A 19,859-nucleotide genomic window follows, 5' to 3' on the forward strand; every position below is an offset into this window, starting at 1 on the left:
TTTAATGGGTGACTACTTACCGCTGCTGGTGGGGTCCTACCTTGCTCCTATAGTGCTCGGATCCGGTGTATTGCCCGCCTAGTGTTTCCTGCACTCAGCGTTTCTGCTTCCCTTTTCATTTCACGCATTTTAGCGAACTAAAAGCTAACGAGTCCATAACAAGGTCTACTGGATAATGCAACGTCCATGCTCTTCAAATGCTCCCGCATTACATTGTGGAATGTATCCAAAACCTAGCGAAGTCCATTGTACAGATATTGCAGGTAATCATTTCTTAATGGCATTGCAAGAGAAAATCGGTAACAGACGCGAGTACTGATTTCGCCACAGCCTAACAGGGCGCCGCCATCTTTGTTTACCTAACCACACGTGAACGCACAACCGTAGATTGTAAGGGAAGCAAAAGGGTTCACACACACACTAAGCTAGCTTAGCCACTTCTAGGGCTGTAATACAGTGGTTTACGATAGGTTACAAAAACACCTGCGATTAGTTAACCTGGGTTCCAGCCTGATTCGCTGTGTTCCGCGGATCTGAAAAAGTGACATTTTCAGAACCGCGGAACGATAATCTTTAAAGTTTTCAGAATGATTTAGAAGGCATTTGTAGTCGGCCTCTGGTCTTAATTGGTTAATAAAGTGAATTGATTGATTGATTGGTTACATCGCTAGAGTGGACGATGTTGGTAGAAGAATGACCTCACTCTGCTCCCCTTCAGGTGTGGACACACCAACATCTCAGTGACCTCTGACCTATCGACACGTTCCTCTGCCTCTCTGAGTGAGGAGCAGTTTGAGGACTACGGAGTAGGAGAGGAACCGGACTATATCATTCCCAGCAGCCCCTGCCCCGACGACGAGACTCGCACCAACGGACATTCCGATCTGGGCTCCTCCGTCCCCTCCAGGTGAGAGAGAGAGTCTGAGGCAGAGGGAGGGAGGGGGGGGGTGAGAGAGAGAGAGAGACGGGGGAAGAATATCTGTCTGTCTACAGTTGTGTCTGTGTGTGCGTGCGTGCGTGCGTCGTGCTCCCCATTGTAGTGTGTCTGTCTGTTCCCTCAGCCCTATGTTCCCTCAACCCTAAACCTGTGGTGGAGTCTCCACCACAAATATAGCATACGGGTCAAATAAAACCCATAGATGACCGGTTGTGTCTTGACCAAATAACCGCAACGTCCACCAAGTCAAAACTGGTCTTCCTTTTGTTTTAGTTCCCATTGATCCTAGAAGCACCAACCTAGGTTTTTAACCCAACTTTTATCTCCATTGAGCACATGGTTGATCTCTCTTTCTCTTTGCAGTATAAAATACACTGCAGTGTATTACAGTAATGGTAGATCACATTAAAGGCATTTTGATCAGAAAAGCGTGTGTGTGTGTTTGCGCGTGCGGCCGCCTGCGTGCAGATAGATAGATACTGTAGATAGATAGATAGATGGATAGATAGATAGATAGATAAGAGAACATGTTTAACTCAAATCTTTGCTTCTGTGGGTCCCTGGAACAAAATATTTTGAGATGGGGGTCAAATATGTACTACATAATTGTGGCGGTCTTTGATGTGAAAATGTTTGAGCACCACAGGTATAGTTAGGATTTAGATTTAGAATCAGCCAAGGTCTTAATGGGTTGAATGCAGAGCTTAAAGATGAAGAAATGAAAAGGCAAAGTATGAAATGTCGGAGGCTTATTATAAGCCTGATGTATAGTTATTAGTTGCGTGCGGGTGAGCTTGTTGATTGGCAATATTTGGTGCACCCACACACAAATAACTCGATGAACCTGAAACTCCTGACTGCATGTAGAGTCACTGGCCATCAAGGAACACATTCATATTCAGCATCAAGCCTATGTTGTGGGCTAACTAATTATTAACTCTCCTATCCTAATAGACTGGCATCACTGTTGCATACAAAATGCTAATTGAGGACATTTTCCTTATAAAATAAGTTTTGAATAGGTTAAATTATTCCAATAACTAGAGGGACTTTCCAAAGAGAGAAGAAGAGTTATTACCAAAGATTCAAGATAGGTTTGAAAAAATGTAGGTATTTCTTAATTCAAGTCAATTAAAATGAGCTTTATTGGCATGAGATGTTTACATTGCTGAAGCAAGTGTCAAAATATAATAAAAACAGTTTAAGTAAATGGAGAAAGTACAGTTGGAGGTTGTACAGCATTGTGTTAAACATAGCTATGTCACATTACATTATTAATTTGTTATACTAGACCTGTACGTGCCCGTTGGCCACCGGCCTACTTGGGAACGATGCAACTTGGGAACCTAATAATATCCGTTGTCATAGCACCCGTTTTAACTGTCTGTTGGTGTCCCACATGTGTATGTGTATGTGCCTGTGTCAAACAAAAATCCACAATTTGAGACGTGTGTTGCTGTGTTGGCTATGTAACGATGGCTTGTTGTCAGCCTGCATGCATTTGACCCAGCAAAGGTGTTCTGTAACTGAGTTAGAGTGCGGGCAAACTGCCTGAAAAGTGGACTTGGCAATCAATTAGGCCAGGGGATTCGCACTGAGGGGATTCCCAGAGCAGCCTCAATTGCCTGAGCCTCAATTGGCTGAGGTAGAGTCTGGCAATTGCACAGGTGAGGGGATTCCCACTGAGGGGGTTCCCAATGGCAGAGCCTGGCCAGAGCCTTTTGTGGTGGTTCTGGAGAACCGTGGGTCCAACCGACTCGATACCTGGCACTGCACTCCCTGTGTGTGTCGAATGTGAAGTCAGTGGGTCAAACGGTTCTCGAGTTACGTACATTACAACCGTACACACACGTACGCACGTACGCAGAGACGTGGCACATTTATAGTAGGATGAAGCTTTTTGAAACAAATAGCAGCAATCATTTGCACTTACTTTGGGACGATTAGCAGCATTTCTTTCTCAAAACTATTTAAATGCTATATAAAAAATCACACCGATGTGAAGTGAGGGGCGCTCTTATCATCAAACACCATCTCATTCTGGCCAATCATAATTTGCGTCCTCACTTTTGTCTTCAATGTTTGTGCTTGCACACTTTTGTCTTCAATATTTGTGTTTACACACTTCTGTCTTTAATGTTTGTGTTTACACAGACCCTCAAAGCTGGACATAGGAGGGGCTAGTGGGTGGCTAGCGCCCCTCAAAATAGCCTCAGATTTAAAAGGTTTAAAGGTAGCATAGCAGTTCTGTTTGAAATAGGACTACTAGAAGTCTACTCTGTACAAATAGATAATCCAATGCACTGGAAACTAAATATTTTAATACACCAACGCGTGTCAGCTTGTGCCTGCTTCAGGGTGTAGTGACAGAGAAATAAACAGAGTAATTATAGTTGCAATCACAACAGGTTTACACAGGTGAGTACATGCAACATTTTTTTCTGGCCCTCAAAGGGCATCACACAGTGAATTATGAAGTACAATAACAAGGCCAACATCATTTGTAGCTATGTTTTTAATAAATATCTTTAAATATATTTAGTCCAAAGTCATACAAATCTTATGAATTGTATTTAATGCATTTCTTAATGGCTTAAAACCCAATAACAAAAATAACTATGAAACATTTTTATTTCTATATTGATTAAAGGAATTAAGTTTCAAGTTTTCATCCGGTACTATAATTAATGGAATGCAGTAGAATCCTAATTCCTCAAAAATCTTACAAACTACACGTGCCAGACGAGCAGTAGTGTCCCTTAATAAGGTTCCCAACCACTGGTACGTGTACCTGTGCTGGTACGCGGGACATGTCCCACTGGTACGCAAGAAGGGAATCCCAAGTTTTCCCGACCGTGAATCTATAACCGTGCGGCGTGTGTAACCAGGATCAATGATATGGTTCATGCCAAGATATAACATTATGTTGTGAATGTGATATAATAATACAGCAGCAGGTAGGCTACTTGAGGCCAGCCAACTGTCTTCTGTGTTTTGGTACGATGATTCTCTACCACAGGTTTTCTTACTGTACTGGGGCACGTAGCACGTAGCAGATCATTATACCGAAAGTCTTGGCACCAGTTATATGATTTTATAACAGTTTTTCAGTCACAATCTGCCTTCTAAACTAATGGAGCTGTTAATAGCATGCTCACAATTATGTAAACACTACTATACACAGCACAGGCACTGATTGTCAACACTGAAATTACTTCTTCTGCATGAGTGCATAGGGTTTTAATAATTCTCTCTCTTTCACGTGGGTGTGTGGTTCTACAGTGTTTTATGCATCCTAGTGCCATTGTATAATTTCCTTTGCTTGATGTTCTGTGTAACAGTGTTGATTTTGACTTGACAGTGTTGATTTTGATTTTTATTTAGTCATAGTCTTGAATAAAATGTAATTTACTTTTAGTCATACTTTAGTCATCTGAAATGTTTTAGTCTAGTTTTAGTTGACTAAATCTACAGTTGATTTTGTGGACAAAAATGTAGTAATGGCAGATTTTACACCTGGTTACATGCTGAAAATAGCCAATCTACAAGCTACTGTACATACCATTCGATCTACAAGCTTGTAGATCTGCTATCTTCAGAGTGCAGCACCCGAGCGCAACCAATCTTCTCCACTAGTCCCTCCTGGACATTTTATTTAGTCATATTTCAGTCACCATAGCTTAGTTGTTACTTTGTTTGAGTCAGTGATAAAAGGTAGTCGAGGAAGATTTTTCGTATTGGTTTTGGTCAACACAATCAACATAATATATGGGCTCTATGCACACAGAATAACTCTTCCTACTTCCAGGCCGCTTCCCTACTTCCTTCACAGGTTTAACCGATGATACTAATTAAGGCTCCGTTTCATTTAGTGTGCAATTATCCTCAAACTTTTTAATTTCAAGGACCCCCATCACTCTGAGAGTGTACAAATGGAACCCACTCAAGGTCACTTTGAGACACACTGGTGTAGCAGAGTGTTTCCAGTGAGCCTACAAGCAACACGCACACTAGCAGTAGCGGACAGCGGTACCCTGACTCTGTTTGACCAGAATGGAACAGAGCCTTCATTAGTATCAGCAATACACATGTGAAGGAAATAGGGAAGGGGCCCAAGTTCTTTCCAAAATGGCGTGTGTGCATAGAGCCTTGTTGTTGAAATGTGCTACACAATAAAACTGCCTTTCCTTGCCTTGCAGTGCGGGCCAGACCCCTCGTAAGGTGCGTCAGCTGTGCAGCGGTGAGATGATGGATGTCTACTGTTCACAGTGCTGCAAAAAGGTCAACCTTTTAAATGACCTTGAGGCCCGTCTCAAAACCCTCAAAGCCAACAGGTAGACACACACACACACACACACACACAGTACATACAATAATATTTGTACACGTACACATGCACACAGACTGATGGTTATATAAGTGACTTTTACAATAGGCCATCTTTCTGGTACTTCCTCATCAACCTTTATAAGAGGGAGTAGAGGGAGTCTATTTTTAGATTGTACATAATCCTGACCCTGTGTGAACATTCATAGCTGCTCTACACACGCATGCACACACGCACACACAATCAATTCCTGTATGTGAGGGCTCTTAAGAGGTCATGACATCTCTGCGTGTCATTGATCCATTGTGATTTATATGGTTTATTCACCCACTGGATCAAGCCACCAGGGTCGCTAATGTGTTTTTATTGGAGATGTAACAATACCAGTTTTTCATTCGGGATACCGATTCCGACATACAAGACTATACCTAGATGAACTTCAAGGTGCAAAGACATTTCGTCATGTCTATTTTATGCATCCTTAGTCTAACCGCTATGTCTCCTGTATTAAATATGTTCAATGCCCAAAGCATCTTAATTTGTTTTTCTTTAAAATGTTACTGTGGTCAAATTGACCATGCCTTTTTTTTGTAGATGTCCCATTGGTTCCATTTGTACACTGAGTTAGTGAGTTATGAAGGTCCTTGAAATTAAACGTTTTGAGAACAGAAAAATCCCATTAATAAAGTGCAGCTACAAGTTAGTAAAATAATAATGCAAATAGTACAGTAATAGCATAAAACAGTCATGCAATGTCAACTAAAGCATTAAAAGTCTTACTGTGAATGTAATCATATGATAAATGATGTGGTATCAGACTGGCATACTCGCCGATTCCTTCATGTCCAGCCCTCCAATCTCACTCTGAATAGAGGTCTTGGGAAACTCGCTCGCTCATTGGAAACGGTGGACAGCGTGAGTGAGCATCTCACTCACTTGGGTGTGGCTAAACTGTGATTGAACTCGTGGTAATATAGAAGAGCGTTAAGGCCAAATTATACTTACCATGTCCGTCTGGCTGTCCGTGTAGCCTCGTCTTATAACGTGCATTTCATCACGTCATATGATATCTATTTTTTCCATCCCAAAACTGATATGCCTCCTGTATGAAATATGTTATTAATTAATGTAGTAATGTTAAATATATAATATATAAATATATGTTAGTAATGTGGCTGTGATAAAGACTTTTGTTTTTGTTTTTCAGCCCCAATAGGAAAATCTCCAGCACAGCCTTTGGAAGGTACGTCACTTTCGTGTGTGTGTGTGTATGTGTGTGTGTGTGTATGTGTATGTGTATGTGTATGTGTATGTGTATGTGTATGTGTATGTGTATGTGTATGTGTATGTGTATGTGTGTGTGTGTGTGTGTGTGTGTGTGTGTGTGTGTGTGCGCGTGCGCGTGTGCGTGCGCTTAAATGAAGGTTATCCATATATGCTGATGCTTCACTTTTCCAAAATTTAGGCTGTTTTTAATAACATCTTTGCCACAGGCTATGGGATGAATGTAGGCTGTTTTAATAGCATCTTTGCCACTTTTGGAGCTCGCCCCTTATGGAGGCTATGGGACCCGTAGTCATGGCTGCAGTACCATAACCTGGATGGACTTGAACACTGTGGTGTTATTGGTTGTAGGTTGATTTTGTCAGGGTGACATCATGACCAATCATTAACCGGCATCCCCGGGTATGGAATGGTATAGTTAATTAGTAACAATACTAACAAAGCTAATTAGAAGAACTGGAGAACTATTTGTCTTGACAGCGAGGTCAGTAAGTACTTTATGACTGTGTTGTAGACAGGTCATTTAGTATTCTTTGCAGTGATGCTTCTCAGCTGGTGACCATATAAGCACCACAGCTGTGTATCTGCAAATTAGCCATGTGAGCTCTCCTTAAATTAAATCTGTGTGCCTGTTGAAATGCCAGTGTGAGTGCATTGCAGATTGGTGCAGTACACAGTAAAACCCATGGAGTCAATGTATCCATTTGTAACTCAGAGAGTGTACACACATGCAACCAAATCTATTTGGTTATATTTGTACGCTCCGTGTTAAAGTAACACTGAGGATTTTACGGCGTAGTCACAGTAACGGTGGACCCAATGTAGGTCTTTGTCCTATTTCCCCCTTTCCCGGTGAGTTATTGTGGTCTGCCAGACAGTCCTGATCTATGAATGCTATATGAGGGTTTGTTAAACTGTGCCCAACCCTCTTCTGTCCTTTCTGTCCTTTCTTCCCTACAGCCAGCCCTTTATTGTTTCTGTTTTAAAACAATCCTCCTCCTTTTGACTTTTCTTTTCTTCTCTTCACATCATGTCCCCTTTTCTTTGTCTCCTTTCTTCTTCTCACCTCTCCTGTCCTCTCCTGTCTTTATCGGCAATCTTGGTAATTGAATGGACGCTTGCTGCTGTGAAGTCATTCCATTAGGTAGAGAAGGGTAGCTATAGTGACACTGTGTGTGTGTGTGTGTGTGTGTGTGTGTGTGTGTGTGTGTGTGTGTGTGTGTGTGTGTGTGTGTGTGTGTGTGTGTGTGTGTGTGTGTGTGTGTGTGTGTGTGTGTGTGTGTGTGTGTGTGTGTGTGTGTGTGTGTGTGTGTGTGTGTGTGTGTGTGTGTGTGTGTGTGTGTTTTCCAGTCATGCTAGTAAGTTTGTCTATAATGCAGGATGTATGGGATCAAAATTTGGGTGTGTCCTGGCCTGGGTGAATGTGTACGTGCGTCTGCAAAATGCACACACATTTACTGTAATAGCTGCCTCCAACTCCTCTGCTAGCTCATGGAGCCACAGTACTACTTCCCTGCTATGCTGCGGCAATCTGTGCAGGATGCCCTCTATCTCTCTGTCTTTATACACACACACAGGCACGCACGCACACGCACAGACACGCAGGACCAGCTGCATCTCACCTGGCCTTGTTCCTCTCTCTAAGGTTGTGTGTGTATGTGTGTACGTTTGTTCGAGCAGGCAGCTGCTCCAGAATAGCAACTTAAGCAGTAGCAACGGCAGCACAGAGGATCTGTTCAGAGACAGCATCGACTCCTGTGACATCGACATCAACGAGAAGGTATGCATTTTTGTGTGAGCGCGTGCACGCATGCATGTGTATGTCCTAGTGTGACTGTGTTTTTATGCACGTGTTTGTGTGTGCTTGTCATTGAACATTATGTTCTGTACCTCATCTTTTGGCTAGTAGCACAGGGCAGACGCTCATTGGAAGTGCGACGCATGGCTGCAGCTTTTACTCTAAAGTTCTGTGTCATTTCGATCACTTGAATAGGTAATTGATCATCAACCGTACAATGTTTTCAGATACAGCAGGTGTTTCTCAACCTTTTCTAGTTGAAAACATTGAAACTTGAAAATATTGAAAGCAGCCCACCCATCTGACCACTTGTAGTCAGGTGGGTGTGTCACGTAGCCTGACACGTTTCAGCCCTCTCCGTCATGGTTATATATAAGCTAGAGAGCAGACAGCCCCGCCCCCACTATTCATTTCAATGGAAGTTTCTCAGTGGCGTTTGAAGGACCCAGAAGAATGCTCTACTTCCGCATTTTGTCGATTTGACCACCAACGTTTGGTGTGCAAAATGCGGAAGTGCTAACGAGTGCTCTGTGTTAAAACCCAGCTGTGCTGGGTTTACGCGTGCTACATGCACGGGCAAAAACCGTCCGCTTGAAGTTCCAGCTTTGGCCAGTAGAGTTTGGTGGTTTCAGCCTTGGGCAGCCGCCCTGGGGGCTTGCTCTTATAGCGCCCGTTTTCTGAGAGGGGGGGGGGGGGGGGGGGGGGCAAAGTGGGACTCTTTGGTGTTTGGTTCATACTGGATCATCCCCATCCCAATTGGGCCGATTACATTTTCAACCGAGAAAACCGTGCCTTCGACAGCGGCGTGGCTAGTGATTTAGAGGCGGGAGCCAGGCTATGTGTCGCGTGCATTTCCAAAGCATGTTTACTTTAACTAATTTACGCCAGAGTAAATAAATATATAATTTAGCCCCTGCCAGCGATTTTTTGTATTACCTTACCTTTAAAGTAGTCACAGAGTATTTATCTCCAGGACGATAACCAGAGACCCTCGCTTCTCTATTTATCATCTGGCCAAAAATGGAGAGGAAAACACGGAAGCCACGTGATTTCCTGCTAGACTGTTTCACTGTGAGTCAAATGGTGACTCATATGTTAGCAAAGAGCGCCATCCAGGGTAAACGCTGAACACACCAAAACGCGCCCTTGGTGGTATGGGCCTTGGATGGACGGTCGTCAAAACACGTCCTTGGCAGTCAATATGATCAATAATTGCTTGTGTTCCACCTTGGTCGGATCAATGAAATCAAAGTAGTATCACTTTTTAATATTATTGTCATATTATCGTTAAAATTGTAGTGTTTTGCCATATTATTTGGGCGCCCACTTGCAGCACCCTCACTGCCCACTAGGGTGTGAGCCCCGGACCACAGGTTGAGTATTAGCCCTTCATGCCAAATTCAAGTGTTGAGGTTTCTGATCAGTGTGAATGTGAAAGGTACACTCACACTCTAACTTCTAAACACTGACTGTACTCTCTCTTTCTCTCCCTCTCTCTCTCTCTCTCTCTCTCTCTCTCAATATCTCTGTCTCTTTGTCTCTCTCTGTCTTCGTGTCTCCATCTCTCTCTCTTCCTCCTTGCTCTCTCTTTGCCAGGTGAGCTTCTTGGAGAGGAAAGTAGCGGAGTTGGAAAGTGACAGTTTAGTGAATGGTGAACTGAAGTCCAGGCTAAAGCAGGAGAACACACATCTTGTGCACAGGTACAGTACTGTACAACAAGAGAACACACACACATGTGACAAATCTCATTTGTCTTGTCTCTTAGTCTCTCTTGGATGGAAGCCCATTTTCCCCCTTGCATTATATCTAGTTTTCTTTCTTGTAATTATAACATGATATCTCAGAATTCGGTTCTTCTTTCTTGTAAATCCGAATTATGTTATAATAATTCAAATTTCTACCTAGCGACACAAGAGTGTTTGAATGAAACAGCAGCACTTGTGGAAGTCCCCTGTTATAAATCTATATCTGTCTGCAGTGTGTTAATAATGTAGCGACTGCGGAAGCTTGTGGTTTCTCAACTGTTCCAGTGTACTACAATACATGATGTACTGTAGAGAGCTAAACAATGCATCTCCTGCTGTCTGACACATTTTCCTAACGGTTCCTTTTGTACATTCTAGGTAAATAGGCGTTACTGCTGCAGTACGTCTCATTGAGAGCAAAACATTTTAAATGAAAAAAATCTGTTTATTTGTTTATTTATATTTTATTCTGTATCCCAGTATGCATTTTTAAAAGAGAGAGTGTTGCTCTCGGTTTGCTCTTTTCCCTCCTGGTAAAAAAAATAAAGGAAAAAAAGGATTCTACATATTTAATAATAATTATTAAATAATAATATTTAGAAGACAGCAACAGCAAAAGAGAGGGATTGCTTTTCTAAACAAATACATTTTAAGTTGGGATTTGAAGGATATGATGGTATCCACTGGTCGGATACTCTTGGGTAGGGCATTCCAGATTTTTGGGGCACGAACACAGAAGGCTCGCTCTTACTTGGTTACGACTCCGAGGTGTATTTTCTTGGGAACCTCTATCTGCTTTATCTATATCTGTGTCAGAACGATGGCTCGCATCCATATTTTATCCATCAATAAATTCTAAATAACTCTATGGCAGTGGTTCCCAAACATTTTAGCCCGTGACCCAAAAGAGAAATGATACATTCTCCCAGAACCAACTTAGTGAAAATATCAGCTGTACCAGCTCACATCTTCATGCCGTGTTGTGAGCTTGTATATTGGCTATTTTCACTACTTTTTTTATTTGTTTTCTAATTTATGGGATTTCTTTGATTTTTCCTTTATTTATTCAAGAAATTACTCATTTAATTTAGTATTAATTCATGAAATATATTTCAGTCAGGACAACTCAAGAATGGATGGAATAGATATTTATTGAATAGAAATGAGCAATATGTTTATTATGGTTTGGCGATGAATTGGATCTGCTTTTTAGGTACTCAGATCAAGCGCATCAGTCCCGGCCGTAGGGACTCCGATTCCCCTGTACCTAAACAGTAGATCCAAAATGACAGGTGGTAGCTGGGGGTGGAGGAGGGTGAGCAGCAAGGTTTATATACAGCAGTGCAGCAGATATAGCAGCAGCAAGCAAGCAAGCAGGAGGAAGAGTGCAAACCTTCCGGTAGCCTGTATGAAGATGGAGTGAGTGTGTGTGATTGGCTGAGTGAATCATGTGGATGAGAACGTGATGCTGAGGCGGCCCAATTAATGGCCGGCAGCGACTGCACTGAGGTTTCCTGACTTGCTCTGCGCATGTCTGTGACAGGCGCGATGCTCATATATTTTTTTAAACTGTTTGAAATTATAATAATTAAAAACTAAATGTAGGAAACAAAATATTTAGGGACCCACAAAAATGTGTCCGCGACCCACAAATGTGTCACGACCCACTGTTTGGGAAACAGTTCTCTAGTCTATGGTATTTGATGTATCCTTCATGTTGTTCTCCTCAGAGTGCACGAGCTGGAGGAGCTGCTCAAAGACCAGGAGGCTCGTTCAGAGCAGAGCATGGGCGAGGAGCTGAGACGTCACCGAGAGGCTTACAGCAAGATGGAGAGGGACAAGAACACACAGATAGAGCTGCTAACCAACCGGTGAGAAACGCACACACACACACACACACACACACACACACACACACACACAAATTGTATAAAAAATACTCATTATGCAGAATCTCACAAGTTTTCAAATATATAAATTGTATAACAATCTTTTGAAAATAGCTGTTCGGCTATTTTCAAGTGGCTGAAATATAGGTCTGAAGTTGTTAATGTTAGTCTATGTTTTGTAATAATATAATAATCTAAATCTACAAAGTAACTAGTAACTAATACATAATAGTAGTGGAGTAAATGTATAATATTGGCCTCTGAGATGTATAGTGGAGTAGAAGTAAAAGTGCTGAAAACTGGAAATACCTCAAAATTGTACTTCACTACTTGAGTAAATTCATGCACTTTGTTACTTTACACCACTAGTATATAGATAACGATCAACAGGCAGGGGGGTTGAACGGCGGTGACCTTCCAGTTCTCCCTGCCTACACTGAAACATGGCTTCCTGTGTCTCTATTCTCCCTGCCTACACTGAAACATGGCTTCCTGTGTCTCTATTATCCCTGCCTACACTGAAACATGGCTTCCTGTGTCTCTATTCTCCCTGCCTACACTGAAACATGGCTTCCTGTGTCTCTATTCTCCCTGCCTACACTGAAACATGGCTTCCTGTGTCTCTATTCTCCCTGCCTACACTGAAACATGGCTTCCTGTGTCTCTATTCTCCCTGCCTACACTGAAACATGGCTTCCTGTGTCTCTATTCTCCCTGCCTACACTGAAACATGGCTTCCTGTGTCTCTATTCTCCCTGCCTACACTGAAACATGGCTTCCTGTGTCTCTATTCTCCCTGCCTACACTGAAACATGGCTTCCTGTGTCTCTATTCTCCCTGCCTACACTGAAACATGGCTTCCTGTGTCTCTATTCTCCCTGCCTACACTGACACATGGCTTCCTGTGTCTCTATTCTCCCTGCCTACACTGAAACATGGCTTCCTGTGTCTCTATTCTCCCTGCCTACACTGAAACATGGCTTCCTGTGTCTCTATTCTCCCTGCCTACACTGAAACATGGCTTCCTGTGTCTCTATTCTCCCTGCCTACACTGAAACATGGCTTCCTGTGTCTCTATTCTCCCTGCCTACACTGACACATGGCTTCCTGTGTCTCTATTCTCCCTGCTTACACTGAAACATGGCTTCCTGTGTCTCTATTCTCCCTGCCTACACTGAAACATGGCTTCCTGTGTCTCTATTCTCCCTGCCTACACTGAAACATGGCTTCCTGTGTCTCTATTCTCCCTGCCTACACTGAAACATGGCTTCCTGTGTCTGTGTAGACTTCAGCAGGTGGAGGACGACAACAGTGACATGTCCATGAACATGTGCCGGCTCAAGCAACAGACAGAAAAACTGGACGAGGTAAAGCCCGATTATATAAGCCCGCTTTGGTTGCACTATTCCTGTGTTACTGCCACTACCGTTGTACCCTAGTGGCTCACCTGCCAGTGAGTGAGGAGCCCGCATCGGTAAGAGGACGGGCGCTACCCAGCCTGTAGGGTAGGAGACGGAGTACATGCAGCAACAAAGATCAATCTCCCCCTATCATGAGCCAATTATGTTCGTATAGAACAGGGTTTTCGATTTATTATGAACCAGGGACTACCACCCTGACTGAGATTCAACCTGGGGACCACTGTTGTGTTAGGAGGGGGTTATGGGCATGGTGTGGGGGAAATTAACCTTCCAGATTAAACTCATGATGCTGTTCATTGCAATTTATGTATGAGCGAGCAGACATGACATGGGGAAATGTCCTTATAATGGTGACTCAACCAGGCAATCCGGTACAGTTTCCCATGAGATTCTAACTATTTTCTGTGTAAATTCTTGACGTCCGACTTTCCAGTAACTGACAACATTTATGCGATATCATACACCTACATAATACTTTCCTACGTACTATATGCATGGTCAGGGACCACATGCAACCACCAGCTGAAAACCCATGGTATAGAGTAGTAGACCAATGGGGTCCTCAGATGACAGTGAAGTAACAATTGCTGCAGTGAAGCGAAGTGACCATTACTGCATCAAAGGTAATCTACAATAGACCTACTATAAAAACATTGGCCATATGTTTGGCTTTTTTCAGCTATTTTCACAATATTTTTAATTGGAAAAGGGTTGAAAACCACTGCGACAGAAGCATGAAGCGTGTTAAGCGTTTTAAATGTGGACGTCTTGCAATACCAGATTTGACGACCAAGCCACGATAGCTTCAATAATCCATTGCGGTGCTGCCTGGGGGCCTTGGTATAGTCACTCTGCCATAGCGGCTCACCATGTCTTATTGCGTCAACTTTCTCTAACACAGACTGTCTGTCTGTTTTCCATATTAACACACTGTCAACAGAGTCTTGTTAGTCCAGTGATTGTGTCCCTGATAGTCAAAATAATTCTCAGGAATAAATGAGTGTGTACTGAACAAGTATACAGTGTACACACACACACACACACACACACACGGAGGAGGAAAGAGAGATGGAGAAGCCAAGAGTGAGAAAGCAAATTAACTAATGAGTTGTGTGAAAGGGAGGGTGGAGAGGAAGTGGTGCTTTAGAGCAGGTGTGAGATCTGGGTTGAGATGTGAACAACACTTCTATTCTCAGACTGTACAGTATACAGTATGTAGGACGGCAGCTATCACTTTCAGCCCCTACACTACAGTATGACATTTGGTTTTATGGCACTAAATGGAAATGTGTTTGTAACATGACTGTATATATGTGTGCATGTACATGTACATTTGTATGTGTGTGCATGAATTTTAGCACAAGATGTACTGTATAGATTAGGTTATGCATATTAAAGCATATCAAAGATTTATTGTCACATGCATGACACTAGAGCAGCATGATGGCAAGCAGTGAAATTCTCGTGTTTAACAGTGTGGAAATGTGGTAGATAAAATGCATGATGGAGGACAAACAAGTCATATCTGTGATAAGATACTACCAGCTCTCACTTGAACGTTTTAAACGGATAAACCGACCAACAGTGTGGCTTACAGTACAGTATACTTGCTGTGTCCACAAAATGGTCACAGCCAAATCAAATTAGGAATAAAAATAAATAAAAAGTATTAAGTATATTCAATATATTTTGCAGGTAAATAAAGTGTGTGTAGTTTTTATGTTCACGAATGACTATGAGCTAGAGAGACTTTCTCCCTATACTGTTTTCCACCTTTTGCGTTTCTAAACCAACATGTAATCATGTCTTTGTGGCAGCCTGGTGATCATTCTCACCAAGTTGTATAAAAATCGTTGAGTTATTTTGCCAACAGTCAGACCGTGACCGTAATTTTTACATTTGACCTTTTGACCTTTTTGACCCAAACATTAAACATCTCTTTGAGGCAGCATACTGCAAAGTAACAACCAGTGTTGAGTGCAAGAAGACCTTAAAAGAAGAAAGAGGCCACACTGCTCTTAGCCACAATGCAAACAGGATTTTACAACCAACGTTTGGACCAGACAAAGGTCTTTATCTGGTCAAAACATTGTTGTTTATCATTAAAATACTGTTTGCATTGTGTCAAAGTGCAGTGTGTCCTTTTCTTCTTCTTTTGAATCATAAGTCTAGCCATCTGTTCTCTTGTTATTTTGCTGACAGCCAAACAAACAGAATGGGGGGAAAGGTTACACAACCCTGTCTAACTTCACTCGAGGAGGCAACCATGTGAAAATAAATAGCAGTAAATTGAGTGTTTGTCTGTTGTCAGGAGAAACAGAGGATGACGGACAAGCTGGAGGACACAAGTCTGCGTCTGAAGGATGAGATGGACCTCTACAGGAAGATGATGGACAAACTGAGACAAAACAGGCAGCAGTTCCAGAAGGAGAAGGAGGCAATGCAGGAGGTGAGGCAAAATGACCAACACACACACACACACACACACACACACACACACACACACACACACACACACACACACACACACACACACACACACTCAACTTCTCTCTCTCTCTCTCTCTCTGTGTCTCTCTTCTACAGTATGTCTCTCTCTCTATTTCTATCACCTTCAGACTACCCTCACTGCAGACTCATGGACTGAGTCCAGATACTGTACAAGCGCACACACACACACACACACACACACACACACACACACACACACACACACACACACACACACACACACACTCTATTACTTCTGCACCGCACCACTCCAACCAAAACAATACTGCACTGACCTTGCATAACACTCTTCCTTTTCCTGTGTGTGCGTGTGCAGGTGATTGAGGATCTGCGTCGGGAGCTGGAGCACCTCCAGCTGTTCAAGCTGGAGACAGAGAAGCCCGGCCGCGGTCGCAGCTCTTCCTCCAGCCTGTCCGACATCACCTACAGAACCAGGGAGATGGAATTGGAGCACGAGGTGAAGAGACTCAAACAGGTACAGCTCCACACACACACACACACACACACACACACACACACACACACACACACAGCAGTACAGCTATGGCCATGGTGGCTTTAGAAAGATTTAAATGAAACACACCATCTGAGACGTATACATTGTCATGTTGAAGAAAAGGGCCATGCATGCTCGGGTAGAACAGGGGTCAAGCACCTGTCCCGTGTCCACCACCACAGAATCTAGGAGTGTCTACACAAACACAACTGGCCTTTGTTCAGGACAAGGAGGGATGATCTTTGTAGCCATAGACATAGAAAGGTAGACACCTCCTTCGGCTCTGGGGCGTCTGTATCTCACAGGGAGGGCAAGCTTCCGCATGCGTCACAGAGCGGACGTTCGGTAGGCCAATCAGAGGCAGGTGGGGGCGTGAATGGACATAAATGCGGCTCGGCTGTATGATATTTTTATACAGCTAGATTAAGGCACACTTCCGACCTCCCGTGCGATACAGGTCGCTCCAATGAACTGCAGCGGCTAATGGCTAAGGCATCTAGATTTTTATATCTAATCTATGTTTGTCGTTGCGCTAGCGGCTCCTACGGGCTGGGCTGGCGCCTGACCGCGATGAATGGCTCCTTCCTTATGGGCATGTGAGCCAATAGGGTAAAACTTATTAGCTACTCTTAATGAAAAATAATAAAAGAGGTGCCAAGTCTGCCAACAAGATGGAATCTAAATGGAATCTAGGTACTCTTGAGAAGCATATAGTACACAAATACTTTATTATCTTCTGTTGGGGGGGGGGGGGGGGGATTCCCAATTATGCCTGATTCCCAATTATTCCAAATGGCAGTGTGATGTGGGTGTGCTATAATATTGACTTTTATAAAGCCATGGTTTGAAATGAATATATCCTGGAGACCCTGACATTAAAAATAAATAAATAAAACATTGTTGGTTTAAATGTCTGAATGTCATACTTGTTCATTTGGAATAGAATAGCTTAACAACGGCCATATTTAAACATGTTAGAATAGTCGCACATGCATTTATTTGTTTTGTGTAATGATTATCAAGTGATTTGAATTATGGTGAAATTAAACTGCTCCTCATTTGGATGGGGACCTCCTCAAGAACCCCTGAGTTTCCCCAGACTGCTTTCGAACCTTATAAACGAATAGTACTGAAAGACATAAGGGATGTTTGTGTTAGTTATTATAATTGTGCTGTACATTGTACTTTATTGAGGTGAGTATTGATATGCTCCATCAAATAGCATGAGGCTTATTTCTTTTTTTAAACTCTTTATTTTTTGAATTTTTGAATATGCAAGAGACACAAAAGACAAACAAGGCATACATTAAAACAAAAACATCAACAGAAGAAACAGAATAATAATTAAAAAATCACACCCGTGTGAACTGAGTGGTGTAAGGTTTTATATAGCATGATCAGCTGTGGTCTGACGTAATGTCTGACGTAATTAAATCACACCCGGGTGAACTGAGTGACTCCATGAAGTTGATTCAGCTGGAGTTTTTGTCTGATGTGAGGTATTATATAAGGTAAGGTATTATATAGCCTGATCAGCTCTGATCTGACGTAATGAAATCACACCCGGATGTGATTTCACAACTGGCTTTTTTTGTGCAGAAAAAATGACCATGGTTGCTACGGTCATCCAGTTCACCCGGGTGTGATTTAATTACGTCAGAAATTATTTTGAACATAGCAACCATGCTCATTTTTTTCTGCACACAAAAGCCAGTTGTAGGAGTGGTTTACACCACTCAAAAACAAACAAACAAACAAATGAGGTCATGGGATGTACAGCAACAGGCAACAACAATACATATTACAGACTTTTGGATTCATTGACAACCAGAAAGACACAGCCCATATTCACTCCATATCCGCCCCCCCAGCTAAATACTCTATCCATTTCTCCCATCTTCTTTCACCCAGCTTTTTTTGCAGTCTTAAAGAATAGGTCATCTGTTCTAGGAGATGTAGTTACATGAGGCTTATTTCTGAGCCGTTATCAACATACAAGGTCATTTAAATCGCAAAATAGAATTTCTACGTCACACTACCACTACTGTATCTGTACCATTTAAGCCTACACTAAAAAGCTTTAGAAAACGCATACGTAGGGTCACTAGGGTGACATTGTCTCAAGATAAATGGCTGCCAAGAGTCAAGATCCCAAAGGCACTTAAATGTGTTGCTGTTGTTTCCAGTTCCCACTAAGTGAACATTAGAGATAAGAGATCAGAAGAGCATGGTTTTAAGATGTCTTATAAAAAGTAAACCATTATGTTTTACATTGAACAGACTGAAGCCATCATTGACTGGGAAGTAGTTGTAGGTCTCTCTCTTCTCTTAATAGAATATCCACCTGTCTCTTGCATTCTCTGTCTGTCTTTCCTTTTTCTTCCAATGTTCTATTATCTTTTACTAATTTAATTTCTACAGGTCCACATTTAGAACTGTCCTTATTTGAAATGACACGCTTAACACGTTTCAGACAAACGTGTTATGCTGCGTACATATCGAGTGCCATGTGACATCAAGCAAGTGAAGGCTGAACTCATGACCTTAAACACATAATCTTTGTATTTATGTGTGTGTCCAGCGATTTGCATCCCAGGACTTTCTCCCTCCTGAATTCCAGCATCTGGTGCTGGCTGGGGCACGGTTCCGTCCTGTTCCAATGGTAAAATCTGTTGCTTCGTGTGAACTTTGACTTCCTGATTTAACCACTAACTATAACAAAGTAGAGAGTGAACTTGCCCCCAGAGGTTGATTTGGGGGTCAGTTTTGTTCAAAAGTGGAAAGTGGGCAGGAGAGCTGATCCCTTGTCAGTGCCCATGGGCAACTTCATTGTGGAGCAATCATAACACCCGTGGAAAACGCACATAGAGAGCCACATCCAATAATACAGGTGACCTGTTTGTGACATAACACCACATAACCCCTGTTCTGTCCTGTGGGTTGTTGCCCAAATAATTGTGTGTCGGTGTGTTTGCTTGTGGTACCAAGAGCAGTGTGTTGTTGTGACTTGTTGTGTGCGGCTTGATAGTTTCAGACGCTACAGTACTAACCAAGCGTGGATGCAGAGGAGTTTGGCAGGAGCAAAAGGAGTAACCATTCTAAAACATCATCGCTTTGGGCAGCCTCTAGATGGCACTGTAGAGGTGATGCTAACTGCTCCCCCCCCCCCTTTTTTCTCCATCTCTTCTTCTCACTCTAGGAGAATCAGAAGTTGAGGGAACAGAACGACGAGTTGAACGGTCAGATCCTCAGCCTGAGTCTTTATGAAGCCAAGAACCTGTTTGCCACACAGACTAAGGCCCAGTCTCTGGCTGCTGAGATAGACAACGCCTCCAGAGACCAGGTAAAACCCTAGGCTATATACTGCCTAAAGGTGGTAAATATATCGCTATCATTAAACTATTTTTTTTATTCTGTATTTTAAATGTTGGTGTGATATGCTCTGCAGACT

The 19,859-nt window shown here is 42.6% G+C and overlaps 1 protein-coding gene across 1 annotated transcript in view; it reads left to right on the forward strand.

The window, feature by feature from the left end:
* rab11fip4b (RAB11 family interacting protein 4 (class II) b) overlaps window positions 1-19,859 on the forward strand; it is a 38,889-nt gene that overhangs the window by 16,996 nt on the left and 2,034 nt on the right. The window contains exons 3-12 of the mRNA XM_079499046.1: window positions 719-907; window positions 5,137-5,271; window positions 6,472-6,507; window positions 8,229-8,328; window positions 9,943-10,046; window positions 11,822-11,962; window positions 13,266-13,347; window positions 15,713-15,850; window positions 16,229-16,387; window positions 19,608-19,751. Of these exons, the coding sequence (XP_079355172.1) occupies window positions 719-907; window positions 5,137-5,271; window positions 6,472-6,507; window positions 8,229-8,328; window positions 9,943-10,046; window positions 11,822-11,962; window positions 13,266-13,347; window positions 15,713-15,850; window positions 16,229-16,387; window positions 19,608-19,751 (1,228 nt within the window). The remainder of the gene's footprint in view (window positions 1-718; window positions 908-5,136; window positions 5,272-6,471; window positions 6,508-8,228; window positions 8,329-9,942; window positions 10,047-11,821; window positions 11,963-13,265; window positions 13,348-15,712; window positions 15,851-16,228; window positions 16,388-19,607; window positions 19,752-19,859) is intronic.

This window comes from Electrona antarctica, assembly GCF_951216825.1.
Source record: "Electrona antarctica genome assembly, chromosome: 4".
Classification (NCBI taxonomy): Eukaryota; Metazoa; Chordata; class Actinopteri; order Myctophiformes; family Myctophidae; genus Electrona; species Electrona antarctica.